The sequence below is a fragment of the Periplaneta americana genome, chromosome 12 (assembly GCF_040183065.1).
Source record: "Periplaneta americana isolate PAMFEO1 chromosome 12, P.americana_PAMFEO1_priV1, whole genome shotgun sequence".
Classification (NCBI taxonomy): domain Eukaryota; kingdom Metazoa; phylum Arthropoda; class Insecta; order Blattodea; family Blattidae; genus Periplaneta; species Periplaneta americana.
Genome location: NC_091128.1, coordinates 140,873,198 through 140,900,586, shown reverse-complemented (window position 1 = coordinate 140,900,586; position 27,389 = coordinate 140,873,198). Strand labels below are relative to the sequence as shown.

At 34.7% G+C, this 27,389-nt stretch overlaps 1 protein-coding gene across 1 annotated transcript in view; it reads right to left on the bottom strand.

Moving 5' to 3' along the window:
* LOC138709981 (headcase protein-like) overlaps window positions 1–16,643 on the bottom strand; it is an 88,941-nt gene extending 72,298 nt beyond the window's left edge. Inside the window, exons 1-2 of the mRNA XM_069840662.1 lie at window positions 16,623–16,643; window positions 14,182–14,370 (exon numbers count right to left, since the gene is read on the bottom strand). Coding sequence (XP_069696763.1) covers window positions 14,182–14,370; window positions 16,623–16,643 — 210 coding nt within the window. The remainder of the gene's footprint in view (window positions 1–14,181; window positions 14,371–16,622) is intronic.
* Between the last annotated feature and the right edge of the window lie 10,746 nt (window positions 16,644–27,389).

The window sequence follows — 27,389 nt, the reverse complement described above, 5'->3', positions numbered from 1 at the left end:
CTTGCATTATTAAGAGGAATTCGGCATTGTTTGGTTAGTGGTACGGCAATGAGTTTCGAGGGTATTAAATAAATTATTTTCACATGCCTAGACTTGAACGGCGCAGTACCGCACGCACTGGCCGAGAGATGATGATAAGCCAACGTTGGGCGTCATTTTACTCCTGTGTTTATGAAAACTTGTGATAAAGCTAGCACAGCTATGCGCCACTAGACGAAACATCATGTGTTTGTCTCCTGGCCTTGCTTGTCTCGGCTAGCTCCCGTCTCACAGTCAGCTGGTTAGTTCACGCGCGTACTATTTATTTTCTTTATTTGATATTTTCAATACTTTCTTATCAACATACCATCAGTAAAAAATATGTTTATTTGTACTTTCAAGTCGGAATCTAACTATATATTTTAAAAATATTTTTTCCTGGGCAAAGGCGTCTTAATGAGGAAAAATCTAAATTGCTCCACTTCCATAAAAAGTAAGAAAATCTGTTTATATGTCAATATAAACTTTAATTTTTCAGCATCAAAATAAACCATGATTTTGATCATTGGGTGAAAGGGTTTCGGAGCTATCACAGTTTAAAGTTGCTAATTTTATGAAAATACGATAAATTTAAATATTTTTAATTTAAACACTATGAAGTTCTGATGCCTCAAACTTTGCACAAAGCACTGTATCACATTTCTCTACGTACAAAAAAAGTTTCATTGTATTTATAAATTGTAAGGTCAATTTTCTCTATATTTCGGTCGATCTGAGTGGAATAGCTCCTATACAAGTGAGGAGAGTTATTTTATGTGTGTGTGCGTTTACGTGTACGCGTGTGCTTGTGCTTAGAGTTTTTAAAAATAAAACTTGTGCAAAATAAAATAAGATATAGGCCTATAAGTTATCAGAGTGTAAAATGGATTCTCAAATTAAGAAGAAACGTTCCATAGGTAAGCTTACAGGGAAGAAACGGAGCATTGTTATCAGACTGTTATCTTAAAGTAATTGTTCGATAATAGACAAGAATATTATTTCAATTTTTCTCTTTTATTACAGTAAATATAATTAATGATTGCAAGTTAAAAAATCGTTCAAAATTAAACATTTTTATAATGGTCACAAAGTGCCCTCCGTTGGTACTGCATGTTATTTAAAATATATCGGTATTTGTAGGGTTAATATATTTTATTTTTCTGATTATTTGCATTGAAATTTAGGGCATGGGTTTCGGAAAGAGGCGAGGATATTGTCATTGACACTGATGGATTTATTTATAGAAAAAAATAATAAGTGGGGAGTTTTTCTGGCTATATTCAGTGAAATCATGCAAAGTAAAAGTATTTACCTTAGGGGTTGGAACTGTCGTAACACGAAGTCACCGAAATCACAGCTATGAAATTTCCGAAAATAATTCATTCTGCAGTCAAAGAAGTATCAGATGCCTTAGAAACACTTACACAACAACAAAATAATAAGCTAGTAATGTGGCTAAATACACTGTAAAATAAGTTTAATCACACCAGGTTTCCAACGAATTCTGCCAGTCCTATGGCTGGGAAAGTGGGAATTAATTGTTAACCTACAGCAGCTTCAGATCCTTCAAACATTTTTATAGTTTCTTTTTCCTACTCCGCAATTTACGTTCACCGGTCATCAGTTTGCTCCGCAATTTACATAGGGAATCATCGACCGATCTAATTTTATTCGGAAATCTACAAACTCCAATTACATCATTACCTAATATCTAACGCTGATCACTTGTTAATTTGTCACACTTATGGCCAGTTTCTTAAAGAAATGTTTAATTTGATTTAACTAGTGTTAAATTAACAGCCTGTTTATTTTTTATTTTATTTAATATATTTTCCATTTCTTCAACATCATTTTGTTTAAAACAACCAACACTTAACTGTAACAGTCGTTAACTCTATTTTGACCACTGAATAGCAGTTGGTAGTGATTTTGCACATGTAAGGCAATTTTTTATTGGCTGATATTATTCTTTAAATTCAGTACTGTAGAGTAAGTCATGAAACATGTACAAAATCATAACCTGGTACAGTAGTCCATGATCGATAAAGAAGAAGACAAATGAAAGTTGTAGGCGACTACTATTGAATAACATTATTACAAAGTAAAGTTGTAGCACTAATTCTAACATACGACTTTTCAAAGAAGCAGTTTTCGCTGAAACCTTTTTAATATAATACTCACTGTGTATCTTGAAACACTATTGACACTGGCTATAGTTAGTTGAAAAGAGCCGTATCATAGAATCAGGAGTGAATAGTAGATGCTGAATTGAAGTAAGTGGTCTACTTCTGTTTGTAGGATATTCAAATCTGGTTTAAATTTCTTGCAGAGACCTACTTGTTTTGAAAAACTATATTGTCACCAATTGAGTATCCTGCATGGTATATAAGTCATCATTCCTAGTTACCTTGCCATGTTGAGATCCCACATTTTCTAAATATTCAATGCATAATAGCTCAGTATCAAAATAAGCATCCAATATGATAATCAGTTCACTTTTGGAGATTATCTTCCCTATATTAGCTTTCGAAAGAGTCTTTCAAATGTTATGTTAGCAGTCATTCACGAAACATTCCTTAAAGAGAGACATAAAATATTATTTTCACAATTTCTGTTTGAACAGTTGTGGTGTCATCTGCTATATTTAACTATCTATTAAATGAGTTAACTGTCTAAAATCCTGCATTTAAAGTTAACAAACACTTAACAATCTGTTAAGCTAAACTAGTGTTGAAGACAGGAAAAAACTAAATTCAGTAAACTGTTTAGACCCAGTTTCTTCAACCTTTGTTAAATTGTATCAGTGTGTTATTCCATTTTAACTGTAAACTTAACAGTTGAAGCATTTCTTCAACTACTGTTAGTAGTAACAGGCTGTTAAAACCTATGTTAATTTAACTGCCCAATTTCATGCAGTTAAATCATTTACAACACTGTTAGCATAGAAGTATCCAATATGGCTGTGCGTTAGATGCTGAACTTATATATCTGGTTTATTTAGAAAATGATATCCATGAATACATAAACAGAGGGGATGATTTCTGTGATTTGACAGATCAGAAGTTCATACAAAGGTATAGGCTATTTTCTGCCAAGCCTCATTTTCCGCTTTCAACTTAGATCCGTTTGTTTGTTTATTCTCATTAATTGGTTTATACTGCGAAATAATTTCCAGCAGAAGGTTTCTTTCGAACGAAGAGAAATTAGTCCCAAGATTTCTTTTTGTTCCAGTGTTTTCCATTTCATAACAGCAATACCAATACGCCACTCCACGCTATTGTGATACAGACGAGGAAAGAAGCAGAAATCAAACCTGAGAGAATAGAAATACTTCTATCCTCTCTGAATCAAACAACGGAAAAAAGCGAGAATCGCAATTGTCAGAGTTCAAAAAGCAGAAGTGAGCCTATACTTGGTTATAGGTTATGGTTAAACCCTAGAATCTCTGGTCCTAACAGAGAGTTAACAAACAGAATGTTAAAATGTCAAATGTAAAGTTGAAGAAACGCAATATTTTAACAACAATTCATACTTTTAACTTAAAGTTAATTAACGCTATGTTAGGTGCATTTTAACAAAGTTTGAAGAAACCGGGCCTTAGAGTTTAACATTCGTTAAATGTTCTAACAATACTTGGTGAAACCGGCCATTAGAAATACACCTGGCATCTGAGATGAAAATGGCGCTGTAATCCATGTAGTTTTTCTGTGTGTTTTTATTACACGCACGTCAGGTTTATATCGTTAGGGCCAATTATGTAGTCTAATTGAGTTCCAATATCCGTTATGAACTTGTCGAAAGTAACGAAAAACAACTGAAGAAAAACTGTGCCTGTAGAAGAAAATGCGACCTCCTGTGTACGGTGCGCTGCACGAGCACATCTCTGCTGTAATCACCACTAACTTCCGCAGCTGTCCGCCTCCAGCGCAATTCAGCGGCCAGTAATTAGACCCAGGATATAACAGCAACCTAATTCAACATTTCCGTCAATTGATTAGCCAGTGTCGCACCTGGACAAGCGGTAGACGGACAACGCGCGAATTCCTCAGAAACGAGTTCATATCCGAACTCACGACGGAATTACAGACCTTGTCGATTTCTAGGCCTCGGGTTTTTAGAATTTACAATACTCAAAACATAGAAAAGAATTGCAATTAATTTTTACAAAATAACAGGTCTACATTGTCACTCTTGCCAGTTAAATCTGAATTTTAAGAGAAGACGAAAAACCACGTTTCTACACAGTGGCGATGAGACTGTTTAGGCAAATAAAGTAGAACCTCTATTATCCGCGGTAATGAAGGGGGTGGGCTGAACGGTAAATCCAAAAAATCGGATAATCCGTACCATAGAAAACCTTCATAAATTAAGTGTTGCATAATGCAGTTTCGTGATTTTCTCCGTGGTCATGTGTTTTAACATATTACTTAGTGGATCAGAAGTTTTAGGCCTAAGTATAACAGCTCTGTCGGAAAGAGTGGGTGAAGAAAGAATAATGCTGAAACTGATCAGGAAGAGAAAAAGGAATTTGCTGGGTCACTGACTGAGAAGAAACTGCCTACTGAAGGATGCACTGGAAGGAATGGTGAACGGGAGAAGATTTCGGGGCAGAAGAAGATATCAAATAATAGACGACATTAAGATAAATGGATCATATGCGGAGACTAAGAGGAAGGCAGAAAATAGGAAAGACTGGAAAATGCTGGATTTGCACTGATAGAAAATTATGAATGAATTAATTAATTAATTAATCAACAAACAAACGAATGTATGAATGAATGAATGAATGCCAATGACGGGTTTCCAAGGGTCAAGGAAGCTTCCTATGATAGATTTCTGTGGAAAGATAGGAAAAGTATAGGTCTCATGTTATAGATTTAAGTAATTCATACACTTTATCCTTGTTTTTTTATTAAATTCCGCACAGTTGTAACTCTAATCTCGTATTCCGATGTGAGATGAACAACAGTTCCTCTTTTCCAAAACCACTCAATTATATGCACTTCTCTTCGATACTTAGCACAACCTATATTCTTTTGGCATTTCTGGAAAACGTTTTGCAGAGAAATTAAACAGGTCACTCGAACAGTAGATCATAATGTGTAAGGGCAAAGGCTTGTAATATCACTCTCTATACAAAAAAAAAAAAAAAAAAAAAAATACGTGCTGATGTATTGTGCAGTACTCAACATTTTTTCTGCAACAAAAAAGGAGAATATGAAACGGATAATCCAACATTCGGTTAAAATAGGGTGACGGATAATCGGGGTTCTACTGTAGATGAATACACTAGAGCAGACAAAAGTAAAATTTAAAAGATATAACCATTCAGTTACATTTGCGAAAAATACTAAACATATAAAAAAAATGTATCAACGAAATAACGCTATGGAAGTAGTTTGCCAGTTTTAGAGATGGCAAATAAGGAACACCTTTCATCGATATTCAGTTTCTTAGGAAAAAAAATCCTTTATTGACTGTATAAAATGATAATTCATTACGTATTAACTATAAAATTAATCATATTATGTTTTATGCATTGTAAAGAAATTGCTTGTTAGAGAATAACTACTCTTAGCCTATATACAATTATACTGTGTTTTTTTGTATAAAAAGCGTACCGTAAGTAATTTCGTTAATTTCAGGGGGTTGTTCTTTGAGCTATTTCAAACAAAAATATTTAACACAATTTCGCTCGTTTTTGCCTACTTTTAGAGAGAAAAATTGTTTTATATGAAATGTTTCGTAGTGTAGTTTGGGAAATCCACTGATTTAATTTGATCCGAACAAATATAACATTTGACAATTCCTTTCCAGAACGAAAAGTAACATTTGTTCGGTTCAAACTAATGCACATTAAAGGACACAACTAAAATTCTTTCAATAATTTATTATCATAATACATTGCTCTTTTACATTGAATAAGTATAGGGACATCATTTTATTTTTACTTCAATTTTTATTGTACCTCAGTTTTTTTAATGTACTTCACTCCCACCCCTTCTACTAATGAAATTCAACCGTCCTCCATGCAGAACCAAGGCAGCATATACAGTCATAGTAGCCTTATGGTGACAGTAAACAGTACGTTCCAAAAATATATTCGCGTTTTCCAGTGACGAAAGAGCTTTTAATATTGAATCATTTTCGCACAGGTACTGTCGTCCATTTGCCTACGGGATGCGGCTTCCCCCACCCGCTTCTATTCGCCTCTCTGTAAAGGCTAGTGGCTGGGCTGCCTTAGCTCTTTTCTGAAAACATTAATTTCTGTTAGCAATTGGACGTCTACGTAATATTATACAACTGTTTACAATAACTTAAATAAAAGGACCTCGTTAAGTAATTTACTGTCACATGATTTCCTCCCTTTCTACGACCCTACGACATAACCATTGGACGGACAGTAGATAGTATGTCTGAGTAATTTTATCTTTTCGGATCGGGCAGAAGTGAAGATTGAATTTACAGTATGTAAGGTTCTCTTTTATAGAGTAGGTACAGAATTATTTTAACATGAGTTACTAGTACGAAGAACGAAACTGGTAATTGGGATTAGGTACAGTAGTCTATAGTGCGATAATATGCACATTAGAACTGAGGCCTGTATCGAAATGAACGGCCACCATTTTAAAAAATGTGTTTAAATATCCATATTATGATTATTTTTCAATTTAACTTTATTCTCTATATTGTACGCTAATGTGCTGTAGACAGTATAATATACATTGCATAATGAATACGTCCACATGGACAGCTCAGTTCGTGAGTAGAAACACTCATTGTTAATACTGTACTGTATTTTGATTAAACAAAAACCTAATGAAAATTATCAAACTCAAAAGCGCAATATTTCCTAGTTTACGTAAATGGATGAACTACTTTTGTTCTCTCCTATGCCTAGTAAAGTGATTTGTTTGTATACTACGCCAGTACCATCGAACTCCAGTCGTGGAAGGGGTTAGCAAACGGCGTTGAGCCAGAGGTATAGGCAAGTTAATATTAAAAATGTTAGTAAAAATAAAATGATGACCCTGTATAATGCAAGAGAAAAATGTTATATTCCACTTTCCTGTTACCGAGAAAAGACCCAGCCTCCGAATTTCAAAGACATACCATACGCGCTTCATTTAAATGTGTAAACTACATTGATGACTGTTAAAGGACACATTTCGATGATTTATTCCTCTCCGCGAATTGAACTCTCTCAAAAGCGCCTCAGGGATCTGTGAGCTGCAGAGTTATGACAATTATTCTCCACAATCTGATACATACGATGATCCGCACCTCTCGTACGACATGGCCGTGTTGTTTGCCGCGGGATATAATTACATCAGTATGCCAACAACGCGGGTCATTCCCAGCATATACAGCCAATGCTCGGAGGCATCATTTCGTAAATTACTGAAAACATTATTCTGCGATTAAATTTGTCTAACTGCAAAGGATTCCGCGCCAAAACTTTTTTTATTTAAATTCTTTTTCTTCTTCAAAATTTTTTCTCTTCTTCTTGTGCTTCCTAAGATCCACAATTAAATAATTCGTAACCATGTTCTTCTTTCAGTACCGCAAAATCAATGGCTTTTGAAGATCTTATGCATTCTATTTTCTACTACGTTTTCTGTTTCATTCACCAGAGATGTCTGCTTATCACATGAAATACACTGCCCCATCGATATAAGAGAAAGCCAATGTCTTACTAATAAAAACTCTATATACAGACGTTTAACTGTCTTATACTTATACAATGAGTAGCTCGTTTATACGTCGTGTGTAAATTCCTTACTAATAATCACTACATACGTCGTGTATAACAGTATAACTGTTACACAGCTACGTCATAGTTTCGGCATTACTTCGTTACGAAAGATAATAGAAAATCTGTGGTTCTCTATTGCATCTAGTAGAGCGCTCTAGTGTGCCGTGTTAAGTATTGATAGTACAACTAGCTCTGATCGATTACCACATTATATTTTGGTCAAAGAGTACAAGCTATAGCAATATTATTCTAATTATTCTGTGCTCTTTGGTTTGTTCTCCTGTGATTACGAGGCAACTATCATCATAAAATGACAGTCGATACGAACAGCTGTTAGAGGGGCGGCCATTTTTTTCTCTATACACAACACTTAAACATGGGGTTTCGTGTGTATAACTACTGCAAAGCAATTCCCATTGTATAGTTACAGGCTGTTTATACATCCATCGCTTATGCATGGTTTATTAGTAACGTTTTCTGTCTCAACTCTGCATAAGTCTCGTATAAAAACTATACACGGTTTACTAGTAAGACCGTTAGATATTACACGCGGAGCAAAGTCCCCTGCAATCGGCAAGCATCGTGTTTAGGGAGAGCATGACAGTCAAGAAATATTATGGACAGTAAAAAAATCGATCACACGGGAATGAGTATTTAAGAGTTGTTAATTAATTAAAAAAAAGTGACTCTGATAAGTTAGTACAAATTAATTTTATTTCCTAGAATATATCTGTAAAATACAATAATAAATAAATAAATTTAAAAAATAATTAATTAAAATAAATTAATTAAAAGAAAGAAATATGACCTTAAACTCTCCAGAAATATCTTTAGTATTTGCGCCTCTTAAAGGCATTGAATAATATTTATTTTGTGAGAAATTCTCGGACGTGAACTTCTTTGTGACATGATTCCTTACCGATATGCGAGGCCTTTTTAACCTCCTTTTCGTCCAACTTCAAAACTTTCAAGGCCTAAGCGGAGTTCAAGAAAAACATAATTAATACATTTTTCGGTTGTATAATGAAAAATACAACAAAAAGGTACCGGAACGCCGTTCTGCGCCAAATATTTTTGAAACTGTCTTTGATAAACTGAAGGTTTATGATATCCATACGTTACGACAATGTATTAAATATATTTTCATAGCATCTTCTGCGAACCTCTGGAGAAAGAACTAAGGAAGACACTAATGAAGTGCTTTGTATGGAGTGTGGCATTGTATGGGGCAGAAACGTGGACATTACGACGAAGTGAAGAGAAGCGCATAGAAGCATTTGAAATGTGGATTTGGAGAAGAATGGAACGAGTGAAGTGAACAGACAGAATAAGAAACGAAGCTGTGTTGGAAAGAGTGGGTAACAAAGAATGATGCTGAAACTGATCAGGAAGAGGAAAAGGAATTGGCTGGGTCTCTGGCTGAGAATAAATTGCCTACTGAAGGATGCAATGGAAAGAATGGTGAACGGGAGAAGAGTTCGGGGTAGAAGAAGATATCAGATGATAGACGACATTAAGATATGTGGATCATATGCGAAGACAAAGAGAAAGGCAGAAAATAGGAAAAATTGGAGAAAGCTGGGTTTGTAGTGAAAGACCTGCCTTTGGGCAGAACACTAAATGAATGAATCTTTAATATCTTTAAAAATGTGTATTCTGTTCAGAGAACTTTACAGAAATTTAAAAAGTATAAAATCTAAGCAACACTAATGATAAACATGGCAACTCTTCCATTATCGAAGAGGACTGGATATTGATTTATGAGACATCGTTTCCTTTGACAGTTTAGTCAATATGGATGTTACTGGTTAATGCACGTGAAATGTTCCGAGTCAATGATACAATATCACTTCAACTATCGCGTTTTAGACAAGCGTTCTCCAGAAATCCAATACTACTTACTTGAAGCGAAAAGCATGTAAAAACTGCTCGTAGTTTGTTAATATGGTATTTTATAACCCATTTGACATTTTTGAACTCACTGATAACTAAAAGCAGAGAACCAAGCGGCGCATATTTACAAAAATGTGAAAGCACAATTCTAAAACAGATGAGAAAAACGTACGTTACATTTCCGACAAGTACTTACTTACTGGCTTTTAAGGAACCCGGAGGTTCATTGCCGCCCTCACATAAGCCCGCCATCGGTCCCTATCCTGAGCAAGATTAATCCAGTCTCTACCATCATATCCCACCTCCCTCAAATCCATTTTAATATTATCTTCCCACCTACGTCTCGGCCTCCCCAAAGGTCTTTTTCCCTCTGGCCTTCCAACTAACACTATATGCATTTCTGGATTCGCCCATACGTGTTACATGTCCTGCCCATCTCAAACGTCTGGATTTTATGTTCCTAATTATGTTAGGTGAAGAATACAATGCGTACAGCTCTGCGTTGTGTAACTTTCTCCATTCTCCTGTAACTTCATCCCTCTTAGCCCCAAATATTTTCCTAAGCACCTTATTCTCAAACACCCTTAACCTATGTTCCTCTCTCAGAGTGAGAGTCCAAGTTTCACAACCATACAGAACAACCGACAATATAACTGTTTTATAAATTCTAACTTTCAGATTTTTTGACAGAAGACTAGATGACAAAAACTTCTCAACCGAATAATAATACGCATTTCCCATATTTATTCTGCGTTTAATTTCCTCCCGGGTGTCATTTCTATTTGTTACTGTTGCTCCAAGATATTTGAATTTTTCCACCTCTTCGAAAGATGACTCTCCAATTTTTATAGTTCCATTTCGTACTATATTCTGGTCACGAGACATAATCATATACTTAGTCTTTTCGGGATTTACTTCCAACCCTATCGCTTTACTTGCTTCAACTAGAATTTCCGCGTTTTCCCTAATCGTTTGTGGATTTTCCCCTAGCATATTCACGTCATCCGCATAGACAAGAAGCTGATGTAACCCATTCAACTCCAAACCCTGCCTATTATCCTGAACTTTCCTAATGGCATATTCTAGAGCGAAGTTCAAAAGTAAAGGTGATAGTGCATCTCCCTGCTTTAGCCCGCAGTGAATTGGAATAGCATCAGATAGAAACTGACCTATACGGACTCTGCTGTACGTTTCACTGAGACACATTTTAATTAATCGAACTAGTTTCTTGGCAATACCAAATTCAATAAGAATATTATATAAAACTTCTCTCTTAACCGAGTCATACGCCATTTTGAAATCTATGAATAACTGATGTACTGTACTACGTTTCCGACAAGTACCGAGATAAATTATAAAACTTCATTGCTATACAAATATATGTCACCGGCATTTAATATTCTCAGCGCAGAACTATTCAACATTTTTTCCTCCATTACTGTATCTTGAACAATAATGAAAATTAATATATATATATTAGTAGCATATATCTACTATATGAAAAAAAAATATATATATATATATATATATATATATATTTCTACGATTTAAAAAAATTGTTTATATATATATATATATATATATATATTTTTTTTTTTTTTTTCATAATTCAGTTCACTGTGCAGTGATGAAGCGTTTCCCACATAACTCAAAACTATCCAACATTCCGTGATGAAATTTTTTGTGTGTATTTATGAATGTCATATCTACAATATGATGCAAGATCACTTCTCTACCTTTAATAGATTGTTTGATAAAAAATAAATTCATTTTAAAAAATGGTCAAATATCAGTATTTTCTATTTCACAAAATAAAAAAAATATATTATTTTTTAAGGAATATAGTTGAAAGAGCATGATATTGTAAACATGAGCTTCAGCAAAAAAATAAAAGAGAGAGAATAAGAAGAAGTTAACAAGTTTTTCAGTTATGAGGTAAACGCTTCATCACTGCACAGTGAACTGCCAACATTTTGAATTTTGAAAAAATATATATATATATATATATATATATATATATATAATTTTTTAAATAGTAATTTTTTTTCATATAGCAGAATGACAGTGTTTTATACATACCAATTTTCATTATTGTACAAAATACAGTAATGGAGGACACATATCCTGAATATTTCCAAAACATTTACTGCTGTAAGCTGTACCTAACCCCTTACATCATATTTCTATCTGTTCGTTACTCTGTAATTATCATTTATAGCTACATTTTACATCTTTTTGTTAGGCCTATATCTGTATTTAATTGCAAAATACAGAAAATAAAACATACAAGAAAATGCACAAAGCGAAATCACAACAATAATATTTCGTTGTGTAGATAATAAAAACTATTGCGAAACGACTCTCTAATTTTAAAAGACAAATTGAAATGTAGTAATTAAATATTATTGTCAAAATAACATGAGAATGCATAAAACAAACATTTTGTTGTGTAGATAATGTAACCATATTAAAAATACAACTCTCTAATTTGAAAATACATATTGAAATGAAATGATAAAATCATCATCATCATCATCATCATCATCATCAACAACAGCATGGCTTAGCCCTTTGGTCTGTTCCGGCTTCAAGTATTGTGCTTAGGTGAAATATTAATGTGATATGTTATAATTGTGTTGAGTTTTTATAAAATATTAAAATTCACAGCTTAAAATACTAAAATATTATTCAACGTTAATTAAAATTGATCTCTCAATCGTTTACATGGACGTCCTTGATCTCGTCTGCCCTTGGGGTAATAATTCAATAATACTCTTGGGAATCGATCTTGATTCATTCTTTCCACATGCTCCAACCATTTTATCTGATAGGCCTAGTTTTTTATTCTGGAAATGATATCTTCTATCTGCAATTCTCTTCTTATATCCTCACTTCGTCTTTGATCAATAAGCCGATATCCCGCCACAGCTCTTAAAAAACGCATCTCGACTCCTTCCAGTCTCTTTTTTAGTTGTTGAGACAATGTCCAACATTCAGATCCGTACAGAAGGGTTCGGATCGCCATTATGTTGTAGAACTTTAAGATAGTCTCCTTTCTAACCCTTCCAATCAGGGTTCTTCTTAGAGTTCCACATATTTGTTAGAATCTTTGTAACTTATCATTGATATCTCGTCCTGTATTATATCCCACGTTGAAACCTAGATATTTGAAATACATTACTTATTCTACTATCATGCCGTTAATTACTATTTTACTTCTAAGAGGATATTTTCCTTTAAAATCTGTTACCTTTGTTTTCTTCTCCGAAATTTTCATATTATATTCACCAGCAACTATGTTTAACTTATATATTGCTCTTTGTAGACCATCTTCCGAGTTTGCTATTAATACCTGATCGTCGGCATAGAGAAGAGTATAGATTTTTATATTGTTAACACAACAATTATTTTTAAGTTCATTTTCCATCTGTTAATGATGTCGTCAATGTATAACATATAAAATATGATAAAATATTCTTGTCAATCCTTCTAGGCGAATTCTTCTTAACGTTTCTCGAGACACAAATCCCTCGGGAAAACTGCAGAAAAATGCTATGGACTCTCTCCCAAGAAACATGTAAAAAGGTGACAATTCTTTTTATACATTTCTGCTCTTTACATTGAAATACTATAACGAATATAGCCTACATGTTAAATTTTCATGTGACTCTCACGGACCCTTGAAGCCCATCAACGGATCCCCAATGGGTCCATGGGCCCCAAGTTAAAAACAGCTGCATAAGGAGTGAGTTACCGCCACTGAACTTGCTCACCTAACTCAGGGCACGCCTGATTTCTCACGGCGTATTTATAGCCTATATGCAACACAGAAAAATCTTAGATGCTAAGTGTTGTTTGAAGTAACCAGATATAACGAGCGCAACGGAGTAGGCGACCCCTCTGTCCTGATGATGCAACCTGTAGAAGTATAGTTCCGAAACGTTGAATATTTATACTTCCCATCCACGACACTTGAGGACATCAGCAATACCGGTCCTGGCCTTATGGTGTCGATTGCTGCGCAGCAGCTCCGTGTTTCGACAGAGTCCCAACACGTGACCAAGAGTTTCCGTCTCGTTGCATCCGGGATGGCGACAACGGGTTGTGTTGAAACTTCTGTCGGGCACAGATCTAACCGCAGATAGATTGCTGGACATTTTAATTGCATTAATGTATTCTAAAATTGATCAATTTTCTTTTGATGCCATCCAGGAATTTGTCTTGGGGCACTCAGAATACAGGATAACACCTTTGCCCTTATGAGGTAATTTACACCATGATTCAAAACTTCTGTTCCGCAAGATCTCCAAAAGTAACATCATCGATGTTATTTAACGGTGATTTGTGTTTTTGAGTAATTTGTTCAGTCACGTTGTAACTGCATGGTCGTGTAAAGTCAGTGGCTAGAAACACAAGAATGTGGGCAGCAAGTCTTGTTCGGTTTTGCAAAAAGCAATGACACGTACACTCCGATTTTTCATAACAATAAGGAATCCAGACTAGCCCTGACTTACCTCCAGGCAACTCTTGCTGTGCTGTCGTGGACTGAGGAAGAATGTCCCATCCACCAGAGGGTACCGATCGAACACCAGCATTGGAGACTGGCACAGTACACAAGCCACACGTGAGGTATGCAGAGCTGCCAATGTTGACAGAATGAAGCAACGGGTATCGTCATTACCATGATTACCCTCGTCTTCCATCTGGAAAAAGAAAAAAAAAAACAAGGTCATGTATTGTACTTTTCACCAAAAATTAAGTAATTACTTTTTATACATTTTTGGCCGATCGTGTTTTCTAACAACCTTACCGATGTTGTTGGTAGGCCTTGTAAGTTAAACGATTAGCAGACATTGTCTACAGACATTTCGTCAACGATTAATTTTGTCTGATTGTGAATTGAATATATTGAAATTACTGTACGGAAATACGATGAATATGAAATAAACAATGACATATGTTATTTATGTTCAATGAACTACAATTTGAAATTATATGCAGAAGACAACATAGATGATGTATGAATAGGACCGGTACGAATTTGACATATAGTCAAAATATTATTTCGTTGACGAATTTCACAAATAGTCAAAATATTTTGTTGACGAAATATCTGTTATCGGCATTCACCTTATTCGAGTTTTTCAGTTGTCATTGTCAAATAAACACAAGCGATAATTAAAACAGGTATATTTTAATTAATTTTTATAACCGATTGTTGTTTTTAACGGTTATTTTTCTTTCAGTTTTCATTGCCACGTTGTTGTAGCTAGCTAAATATTTCATATCGCAACATATCAGTACAACCAAACACAAAAATGCACTTTTCAAGGCTACTGGGAAGAAGATTTCTTTGCTTCGAACTGTAATTGCAACATCGAGTCGAAAATCTCAATTTGCATTCGACTTATGTAAAACTTTTCTTGCTGCCGAAATCCCTTTTTGGAAAGTGCAAGGTTGTGGGTCTAGTGCAAGGTTTTTGTAATTGCCTTTTATTGCGTATTTTAGCTATTTATAATGCCTTTTTGCCTGCCTCTTTTACCTATTTATGATGCCTTTTTGCCTGCCTATTTTTAATTACTCATAATGCCTAAACTTCCGGTCTCGTTAATGTGTCACCTAAAAACATTTTCTATATGCTATTTACTTATATTGATGTGTAATTAATGTGTCACCTATCTACTTCTTAGAAGACAAAACTAAACTTTCTATCATTTATTTTATTACGTTTTCACAATCGCCGCCGAATAATAACAAATGAATAACACCTATCGACAAATAAGAATAATAACAAATGAATGGCATCTTTCGACAAATAATAAATGGCGATCACACATGAAAATGTTAGCTTCCAAAAACAAACTAGCCTATTTAAATTAAAAATGATTAATAATAATTTATTTATTTATTAAAATCGGCTAAAAAAATAGTATGCACTACATGTGTTAAGTGCATAACAGAATCTCGGAAATAGAAAAAAAAAGATGGGAGAGTGGAGTCTGTTGTTGGAATGATATAGGGAAAGGGAGTACCTCGAAAAAACCTCTGCAATGTTCGCTTGCCCATCACAAATTCCATCAAGACCTAGCCGGGGACTAAACTCGAGCGGCCTGAATGGGAGACCTGCGTACTAGCACATAGCAACAGACGTGGCATATGACAGTTACACCCTTAACACTTCTTCATAAATTAAGCAACAACTTCATTTTCAGTAAACTATGCAAGTGATGTTCAACAGTTAAGAAACTAGTTCAAAAGAAATCAACAGGGAACTTAGTCTCCTCTTAAAACCGGGACACAAATTTGTACTCTCAAGTATCTGCAAGAATTTATTAGCATGTCAGTGATTTTATTCTGCTATTAGGCCAATTGCCTTGCACTGAGGCAACAAAATTCCTACGCACAGCGAGACCAACAGCCAATATTTTAAAATCAAGCAGTCGACTCGCCAAACCGGTCATTGATTGGACATGTGGCAGGCAAACCGCGAAACGACCGAGAGGGACACTCGGCGACAACTACGTGCGAAACATTTATGAAAACACTGTTGTTCTAATCGTATTACTATTGCATATCACTACATTTTGAACCGGTTTATCTGGTTTTATAATCGTACCACTGGGTCGTCGTCAAAGTCTGTCTTATTTACTTCTCAATATGCTAACAAGTTTTATATTTTATATGTGTGTATATATACTAAGGTTGGATAAAAAGTAATGGCAACAGTTCGATATTTCTGACCTCATCAGCGCGTCCATCTTTGTTGATGTTCCGTATTGACCGCCCTATAGCACGGATAAGTTCATCTCTGGTATTGTACCGGGTCCCTCGCAGTGGTTCTTTCTCTTTGGTGAAAAGATCGTAATCGCATGGATCATATCGGGTGAGTACGGTGGATGTTCCAGTAGTCCGCGTTTTCCGTCTGCCTTGGAGGCACAGCGTGGTGCAGTATTACCCCATCAATGTCATATGCCATAATGACTGTCACTTTCACATCCCTGCCTTCCCGGAACGATTTAACCCATCGTGCCACTGTGCGATATGGCAACGCTGCATCGGTATATGCTTCATGCAGTCCCTGAAAACATTCTTGTGCACTCGCACTATCCCTATGAAAGTCAACGTTCTACACACTGCAGTAGATTGATAGAGTACTGTCGCCGATGGCTGCACTAACTCATCTAACAGTCCTTGTTCATGTCCACACAGCTGACAACTCTCGAACGCACCATCGTCACGTGACAGCAGTGTTGCCATTAATTTTTATCCAACCTATGTATACAGAATAAACCGTAAGTAATGTCAATTTCAGGGGGTTATTCTTCGTGATATTTCAAACAAAAATTTAATACAAAGTTAGTCGTTTTTGCTTTCTTTGCAAGAAAAAAATTTTCTTTATGGAACATTTCATAGTGTTGCTATTTTTGGGAAAGTCACACAGCCAATACGCTCGGTCAATTTCAGAGAGCAGTGTATTATGATAATTAGGGCTAGAATTTTGATGACCTATAAATCATGGAAAAATGTCTTGAAAACAATGCATTTATGAACTAAAAATCTTTCAAAAATGCCCTTAAAAATGCCATAAAAATTGATCTCATATAATTGGCTTAGTAGGAATATTAATATTTAAACTAGTAATGAAATTGAATTGTAGTACCAACATTTCCAACATTCAAGTTTATTTAACTTTACGTAATTTTTCTAAGTAGTACACTTTAATTAATTATTTCACCTGATGTAGCTCCATGCAGTTCACCACAAGGCCACTCTTATCCGGAACTAGTAGGTATAGAGGAGTCTATATTGAAGGGGTAGTTGTACTGATCCATTACGTGGGGTATACTACGTTAAAATGGCAATATTTGTGTAGAAAAACGATTAAAATAATATACAAAATAATGGGTATTAATTGAAAAAATATGTACAGAAAATACCAAAGGAAATAAATAATATTTTTACATTAATAATGGGGATTTATGGCCAAAATTAAATTAAAATAGCCCAAAAATGACCGAATAAAACAAAAATGCTCTTATGAGTTGTAACAGGTAAAAAAAAAAATGCAATAAAATGCCGTAACAAATATGTTTTAAAACACTCAGTTTATCACATAACATATAAATACTAAAGCAACAAAGTTTCTGACTTACTAGAAAAAAAATGCAATTTCATTAAAATCCTAGCCCTAATGATAATAAATTATTGAAAGAATTTTAATTTGGCCTTTAAATATGCAGAAATTTGAACCGAACAAATGCAACTCTTCGTTCTGCAAAGAAATTTTTCAATGTCACATTTGTTGGGATCAAATTTCTGCACATTTAAAGGACAAAACTAAAATTCTTTCAGTCATTTATTATCATTATGCACTATTGTCTTAAATTGACTGAGAATATTGGAAATTAAATCAATGGCTTCCCCAAAATACGCTATGAAATATTTAATATGAGAAGTATTTGATGCAATGTTTATGCTTATGAACTGGGATGCTAGTTACTGCAAAATGTGAAGTCTTATTGAGAAATTTATCTGTAGTAATGTCACGAGAGGTCTGAGATTTATCTGGGAAATGTAAATAATATATCCCTAAAATTCGATCACAAAATGTCAATAATTGTATATTAACGAATACTTAATCTATTCAGACATTGTGAAGTTGAAATATTCTTAGATGAACATCGATTACTAGAATAAAAAAAAATTCGATGTTATTATTCAGTAATGCCAATTGCGAAAAGCGAAATACAGGTTTAACAATGCTAATTACATCTACTGCACTTTTCTCTTATTATTTATTACAACATAAATACATTTTCATTATATTCTGAAATCATAATTTAATTTAACAATAACAGTGGGGACAGCGGTTTGGAAGTAAATCCCGAAAAGACAAAGTATATGATTATGTGTCGTGACCAGAATATTATACGAAATGGAAATATAAAAATTGGAGATTTATCCTTCGAAGAGGTGGAAAAATTCAAATATCTTGGAGCAACAGTAACAAATATAAATGACACTCGGGAGGAAATTAAACGCAGAATAAATATAGGAAATGCGTGTTATTATTCGGTTGAGAAGCTCTTATCATCCAGTCTGCTGTCCAAAAATCTGAAAGTTAGAATTTATAAAACAGTTATATTACCGGTTCTTCTGTATGGTTGTGAAACTTGGACTCTCACTCTCAGAGAGGAACATAGGTTAAGGGTGTTTGAGAATAAGGTGCTTAGGAAAATATTTGGGGCTAAGCGGGATGAAGTTACAGGAGAATGGAGAAAGTTACACAACACAGAACTGCACGCATTGTATTCTTCACCTGACATAATTAGGAACATTAAATCCAGACGTTTGAGATGGGCAGGGCATGTAGCACGTATGGGCGAATCCAGAAATGCATATAGAGTGTTAGTTGGGAGACCGGAGGGAAAAAGACCTTTAGGGAGGCCGAGACGTTGATGGGAGGATAATATTAAAATGGATTTGAGGGAGGTGGGGTATGATGATAGAGACTGGATTAATCTTGCACAGGATAGGGACCGATGGCGGGCTTATGTGAGGGCGGCAATGAACCTTCGGGTTCCTTAAAAGCCATTTGTAAGTAAGTAAGTGGGGACAGCTATATACCATTATTACTATGTAAGGTCTTTGGGTTTGATATGCGATGATGTTACATAAATTTGAACATCTGACTTTCTATTAATTATTTCATTTCATTCACAAAATACAAATTTTTAAGGCTACAATTATTATAGGTTAAGTTACCTGTGGAAGCAGGACCAATGTCAGCTGTGCCTTATTTCGACCGTTACAATCAGTGCTACACGAAAGCATTTTTTATAGCTCGACAAACGCATTCTCGCTGTAGTGTGTAACGGAACTAAAGCTGCATCTACACAGTTCAATATTCCAATCGCGTATGCGTGCAATCTGGGAAGAATATTGAAAGAATCAAGTTTAAAAGGTACGTTCAATGAAGATGCATGAAGATTTTATGTCTACATGGTGCGCCGTTTTGAAGGTCGTCTTCACTGCGTAAATATATTAACTAATATTAAATATCAATCTTGCATTCATGGCTTTAAAGCTGAAAGAAAAGTTTAACCGTGTAGTTGCATCTTAATTAATTCATGATCATCAATTTACGGGGAAACAGTTGGCGACAACGACTAAACAAAAGAACGACCATGCGATAAATTGATAGCGATAAATCTAGCTGCAAAAATTATCGCAAAGTGTGACTGTGATTAGTTGGAATTCAAAATTTAATTACACTTCATTGGTCGAAAATGGAATGACGTCATATAAACGGGTGTATTAGATGCAGTCATCTGTTTTAATGATGGTTGTGTAAGTAGACTAAATGTGTTGGAGAGTTTGGGCATTGAAGTGGGCTCAAATACAAAAACTGCACTTTACACCATTGACAAGAAGCGCTTCGAAGACGGTGAAAAGTTTGCTTTGCAAATGACTAAAGAGGCCAGAACAAGAAAGAGGAATGCCAAAAGGAGGAGAGAGGACCAAGAAACACAGGAGCAGGATGAGTATGGGGCTGGAATGTTCTAGATTGGTGAGTGAAGTACAAAATACACGTTTTCAGTTTTTTGCATTTTCCCGTAACCTTGATTTTTCAAAACTTAGGTACACTTATCTCATAAACTAATGAAGATAGAGTCATGAAATTTTTGTGGCAGGTACATATTAATTAACTCTTTAAAATGAATGCAGTGGTTTTCTTTTAAACTTCATCATTGAATTTTTAAAAATTCAAATCTAAGGAAAATTTTGGAAAAAAATTATGTTAATAATTTTTTTTTTTTTTTTTACACATGTGATGTTTAGTCAAGAAAGTAGTGCATTCATTTTGTCATTTGATATGTTCTTATTCTACCACAAAAAAATTAGAGAGGTCTGACTAAAATTCTATGAGATATGTGTACCTAACTGATGAATCATGCATAAGAATTTATTTTCTAATTACCTTATTTGGGGACATCCTATAAACATTCTATTGGAGATAAGTGATTTAATTTTTCATGAAAAGATAATATAAACATTGTTTAATGCATGGTATAAATTTCATAAACCTGTGACATAGGAATGCTTCAGTAGAGCCTATATGTTATTTGCTAGTTCAGGAGCTAAAATAGGCACTCGTCACGTCCCAGTACCCTTAAAGATACTTAAAGTCTCTATCTTCACAGGCGACATATGCTTCTGTTCGACTCAATTAAAAGACTGAAGTGCCAATAGCAGAAAATCTAACAGACTTTAAGAAAAGCGATTTGCTCCTAGCTGGGAAGCTTCAGGTGAAATGATCAAGAATCAAAATACCTCCTCTTGGAGAAAAACATAGCTTATAATATGTACATAGGTTGGATAAAAAGTTATGGCAACACTGCTGTCACATGACGATGGTGCGTTCGAGAGCTGCGAGCTGTATGGACATGAACAAGGACTGTTAGATGAGTTAGTGCAGCCAGCGGCGACAGTACTCTGTTAATCTACTGCAGTGTGTAGAACTTTGATTTTCATAGGGACAGTGCGAGCGCCCTAAGATCATATTTACAAAACTAGAGCAACGTTCCTGGATCAAAATTGATGTGGCACGAGGTCGTAGTGCACAAGAATGTTTTCAGGGGCTGCGTGAAGCACCACCACCTTCGTCCAGCGCTCAGGAGAAAACGACGACACTTGGTGGTACAGAACCCCATCATTCTTCATGACAATGCAAGGAGTCACACCGCTGCTGCTGTAAAGGACCTGTTGCGCCGCTGCCAATGGAAGATTCTGGAACAGCCACTGTAGTCACCCGATATGAGTCCATGTGATTACGATCTCTTCGCCAAAGTGAAAGATCCACTGTGAGGGACCCAGTACAATACCAGAGATGAACTTATCCGTACTATTGGGCGGTCAATACGGAACATCAACAAACATGGACGCGCTGATGGTGTACGACGCCTTCCAAACATTTGACAAAAGGTGATAAATAAGGGGGTGACTATATTGAAGGTACGTAAATGTTGTACTCCTGTGAATAAAGCCATGTTAGAATTATCGCACTGTTGCCATTACTTTTTAACCAACCTTAGTAATTATTAATTATAGCCTATACCGTACATGTACAAGTACACTTCTTTTAGTGTTCTTGCACACACTGTTTCTTCTGCAACTAACGTCTTACCTTAACATTTCTGCTTCTGAATTATTCAAAGGAACACGTCACGAAATATTTTTCTACAGCTTAACGAAGTATTTTGGTGCCTGTCATCAGAGCGAGGCTATTCTGAAATTAAAGAGCCACAAGAAACGCATTCGTGGGTTGCTTTATCTACAAGACTACCGGTTTGCCTTCAGCCTGATGGATGGCGGAGTCTGCATCCCCAGCAAAACCCATTAAACTGGTTCTCTTTATGTGCACCTGCAATCATGCTGGCGTTACAATAAAAAGAGTAGGCTATCTTGAATTTCGCCAATTCTAAAAAGCTATTCATGTGCCAATAAATATGCCACTTTCATAGGACTGCCAAATCCGGGTTCGGTTTTACTGACTAAACTTTAAAACCAGGCTACTTTAAGAAAATGTCTGCGATGAAGTCACCATTACCACTGCTGCTGCTTCTACTATCTGTGCATCTAAATACTACTACTACTACTACCACCACCACCCTCGCGATAACTACTACTATTACTAAGAAACATGTCCTTAACAGAAGAATGTGCTTTAATGGGTTTGGGTCTCAATATCACAAAGACGAGACACATTTGACAGGAAGACCTGTCTCAGTGGAAAGATATTAATTACTTCGGTCTTGCGACTATAATAATAATAATAATAATAATAATAATAATAATAATAATAATAATAATGATCTGAAAGTTAGAATTTATCAATCAATCTTCTTAATGTATCCAGCTGTTTGCTGACAACATAAAGTCCACTATAGTCCACTGTAGTCTATTCAGTCGTTGTTTTTCACGAGAAATGAGGGGTATTTTGATCGGTGTTCATTACAGATGCCTGTTGCTAGTAGCCAGAGTTGGGGTGTAGTCAATATATACTGCAGGGCTGTGTCTTCTGCAACTGGTACTGATGATTTTAATTTACTTCTTTTGTGGTTTATGGATGGACAGTATAGAAGAATGTGTTCCAGATCTTCATCATGATTATTACACCACAGACAAGTAGGATTATCAGAAATGTGAAATCGGTGTAGGTACAATTGAGTGACAATGTGGCCTGTTCTGGCTCTTGTTAAAAATGTTTGAACATGTCTGGGCAAGTTTTTGTACAAAGTTAGAATTTATAAAACAGTTATATTACCGGTTGTTCTGTATGGTTGTGAATCTTGGACTCTCACTTTGAGAGAGGAACAGAGATTAAGGGTGTTTGTGAATAAGGTTCTTAGGAAAATATTTGGAGCTAAGAGGGATGAAGTTACAGGAGAATGGAGAAAGTTACACAACGCAAAACTGCACGCATTGTATTCTTCACCTGACATAATTAGGAACAGACGTTTGAGATGGGCAGGGCATGTAGCACGAATGGTAGAATCCAGAAATGCATATAGAGTGTTAGTTGAGAGATCGGAGGGAAATAGGCCTACTGTTATTGTTGCTACCCTTCCTAATACTGTTATTGTTGCTACTGCTCCCAATACTGTTATTGTTTCTACCGCTCCTAATACTGTTATTGATGCTATCGCTCCTAATAGGCCTACTGTTATTGTTGCTGCCGTTCCTATTACTGTTATTGTTGCTACCGCTCCTAATACTGTTATTGATATTATCACTCCTAGTACTGTTATTGTTGCTACCGCTCCTAATACTGTTATTGTTGCTACCGCTTCTAATGCCGTTACTGTTGCTATCGCTCCTATTACTGTTATTTCTATCGCTCCTAATACTGTTATTGTTGCTAACGTTCTTAATAGTGTTATTGTTCCTACCGCTCCAAATACTGTTCATTCTCATACAAGTGATGAATGTTATGTTTTGAATTCATTCCCGCCCCCTTCTTTCTTTCTTTCTTTCTTTCCTTTTCTTTTTCTTTCTTTCTTTCTCTTTTCTTCCTTCCTTCCTCTCGCCTTTCCTAATTTCTTTTTAAATATTTTCTTCATTATTTTTCTTTCAACCTCCCTCCTTCCATTCATTGCTTATTTTCCTCGAATTTTCTTTAATTATATTTTTACTAATTTCATTGTAGTTCCAATTTTTTACCCTTTCTCTCTTGTTTTCAATTTTATTCTTGTTCTGTCTTTCTTACTTTTCCATTACCTTCTTAAACTGCGTTGTTGGTGTCTTCCTAAATTTTAATGTAACAGAAGACGTAACCACCATAAGACCCCCATAACATGTAGTGAGATCATTACATTACAATGATAAAGAACAAAATTCCTGAACTAAATGGGACTCGAAAACATAACTGTAGCCTTGATGCAGAACTAAACGTTCATCTCCATCGTTGAGCAAGACTTATAAACGGGTTTCTTGCAGACAGCTAAAGGACAGAGGAAATAATCCCTTGAGTCTATCTGATAACGCGTATGAGAGGTGCCAACACCACCGCTGAGAATTTCCCGACACCTCTTCTTCTGATTAATGTACACACTCTGTAACTACCAGCATGTCAATTAATATGCAAATGCGATACTAATATATTGGATGAACGCGTGTTGGCTACTAAACGTTCTGTACTCCACTGACAAGTGGATCGTGTATCTACCATCACATGCGAATGTATTCGGGATAAAGGGGGCCAGAGATATGCACTCCTAACTAAAAATTCGCAATTAGAAAAGGAATGCAGGAGTTGTTTCATTTATATTATATTTTGTGAAATTACTCTTTTATATACAGGTTCCTATGTAATTTTATGTGCATATAAAATATTTCAAATTTACTTTCCAGAACTCGTCTAACTCATTTGGTAGTGATCCTGTATTTGAAATTATAAACTAACTAGTGGCTTGTGCAACAAATGCTGCAAACTAAGTTCATTAGACGTTCAAATAAAAGTTTTTCAGATTTATTTTCAACGAAAAATACCAGACATCTTGAAAGTTATTTGCTTCCATAATAATGAAACATACTCCCTCTGATTGATTTTTTTTTATCCCAAATACTTTTTCTTGAACCTATCCACCTTCAGTTTTTGTGTTTCAACGCGAAAACGCAAGTAACAATGTCAGGACAATCAGTGGGTTTGTCATGTGGGAGTAAAGCAATAGCTATTTCAAGTCATTGTGGATTGTAGGCGAAAGTTAAAACAATGTCAGGTTTACTATGCTTTCCAAAAATAGACATAGCATCTTGGTATAGCTGTATAGCTGCTACATGTGGAGTTTGAAATGTAGAAGGTAAAATCATTTTATCTTGCTAAGAGATCTCGCTGAAATGATCGGAAGACTACAAAATTTTGTAGGCCTCTTATTTTATCAGTAAGTAATAGCTTTTGCTCTTTCCTTAGGAACTGTAATTTTTGCACTCTCTCGAGCCAATACTGAAGAGAATGACGCATATAAATATCTACACCACACCGCCACTAAGTAGGCCTATATGAAAAAGACCAAACCCCACTTGATTAATAATTATAAAAATATTTGAATTTTAATAACAATATTATTATCTTACGAAAGTTTTGTAGTAATATATACTGTATAGCCGCCACTCAGTAAATTATAGAAATGAAGATCTAATTTAAGATATTCTCTACATCTACTTATATAACCCCAAAACGTTTCAATTTCATATCATCAATACAGCATTAATATGTATAATCATTAATGAAAAATAGTCACATCATGCCAGTAACTATAATAATATTTAATTTCTAATGGTAATAATGTCATCGAACCACCTCAAGTTTCGTAGATTTTAATATCTAATACACAACTATATTCAGAAAATTACAAATCGCAGAATTAGACCTGTTAATTATGTTTATTAAGTCTTAAAGTTTTTAATAACCAATTGAATTTGAGCTCTAAATATGTCGGCAATCCTGCAGGTCATGGCCTTCGTGTAATAGCCTATTGTTTATTGTAGTGTGTGTTTTTTTTTTTTTTCTGAAATGCAATAGTTCTCAAACTGACGAATGATGGATTTTGGAAAATAGGAAAATTATGTAGGAAAATTGACGTTTCACTGAGAACTACTACTTTTCTGAAAAACTTTTGGTTCCAAGCTTGAAAATGAGGGGTCATTTATTAAAATCCGGTCAGCCGTTTTCCCGTAATTTCCATTTCCAGTTCAAATTATACAGTAGGCCTATATTTAAGATTGAGTAAGTCTATTCCAAGAAGTATCCGGGATACCATGAAAGTTGTAATAACTTCAACTATTTGTCTACATACGTGAAAATTAAGAATACTTTCAAATCCTGTGTGACACATTAAAAAGAAAACTTACAGTAAAATAATAATAATAATAATAATAATAATAATAATAATAATAATAAAATAATAATATTAATAATAATGATTTTTAATTAATTTAGGAATACTGAGTAGTGCAGTTTACAGTATTTTCGCGTATAAATATGAATATATAATTTTTGTCTGATTCCATCAAACACACGGTCCAATGCACAGCGTAGTAAACAAATGTTGGTGAGTTGTGAGTTGGCCACAGAAAAAAAATTATATTTCATTGTTTTAATATAGGCATGGTAGAAAGAAAAGTCTATTCAAAAAATAAAATTTGCGATTTTCAACATTTAGTAACATCTATCTATTACAGAATGTTTTAATCTCACCCTTTTCAAACTTTCCTCCCATGTCAAAAATATATTATTTGAGAAAAAGTGGAGTAAAAATAGTACTTCTTCAATTGCACAAGCACAATGTGATAATTCCACATGCATTGATTTTGCCTTGTGAAAGTATGACATGTCCCTCCACATTTTCATTACTTGGATTAAATATTTTAAAATACTAGTCCATTCATTTTGAAGTGCTGTATACTTTACAATAGCATTTAAATTTCAGCCCTTTATCTCAAGTAGTTTCTGAGATGATTCCTGAATTCAGAACAATATACTGTATTATATAAAGGTATATTACTGTTTTAAATGATTTTACCACTTTTAAAGGTTTTAGTTTTTTTTTTAAGTTTCGTATTTTAATAAGTGTTAAAGTGAACCCCATTAAGAATTTAAATTTTTTTACATGAGGATGGAACGGTTTAGAAAGATTCTTATAGTATTTAGTATTTTAGTATTTATTTATTTAATCTGGTAGAGATAAGGCCATCAGGCCTTCTCTGCCCCTCTACCAGGGGATTACAACTATAATATGAAGAATAAAATTACAATTAATATTAAATTTACAATTACAATTACAATAAAAATTAAAGTACGACAAGACTATCTGATTAATGAAAGCTAGACAATTTATCATAGAAGTTAAAAACAAAGAATATTTTTGTATTTACTGAATTACAAATTAAACCTAGAATAACAAAATTCTATAGTGATGAAATTACCATATATTGAGATATTTTGTGATAGATTAAGAGAACTATTTACAAGAAACCATATCTGAACAAGTCTCAATTACTGACCAAGTGCCTAGTAAATTTGCGTTTGAATTCAGTTTTATTTCGACAGTCCCTGATGCTAGCCGGTAACGAATTCCAGAGTCTTGGAAGGGCTATTGTGAAAGAGGATGAGTATGAGGAGATGCGATGGGATGGTATTGTTAGTATTGTTTCATGGCGA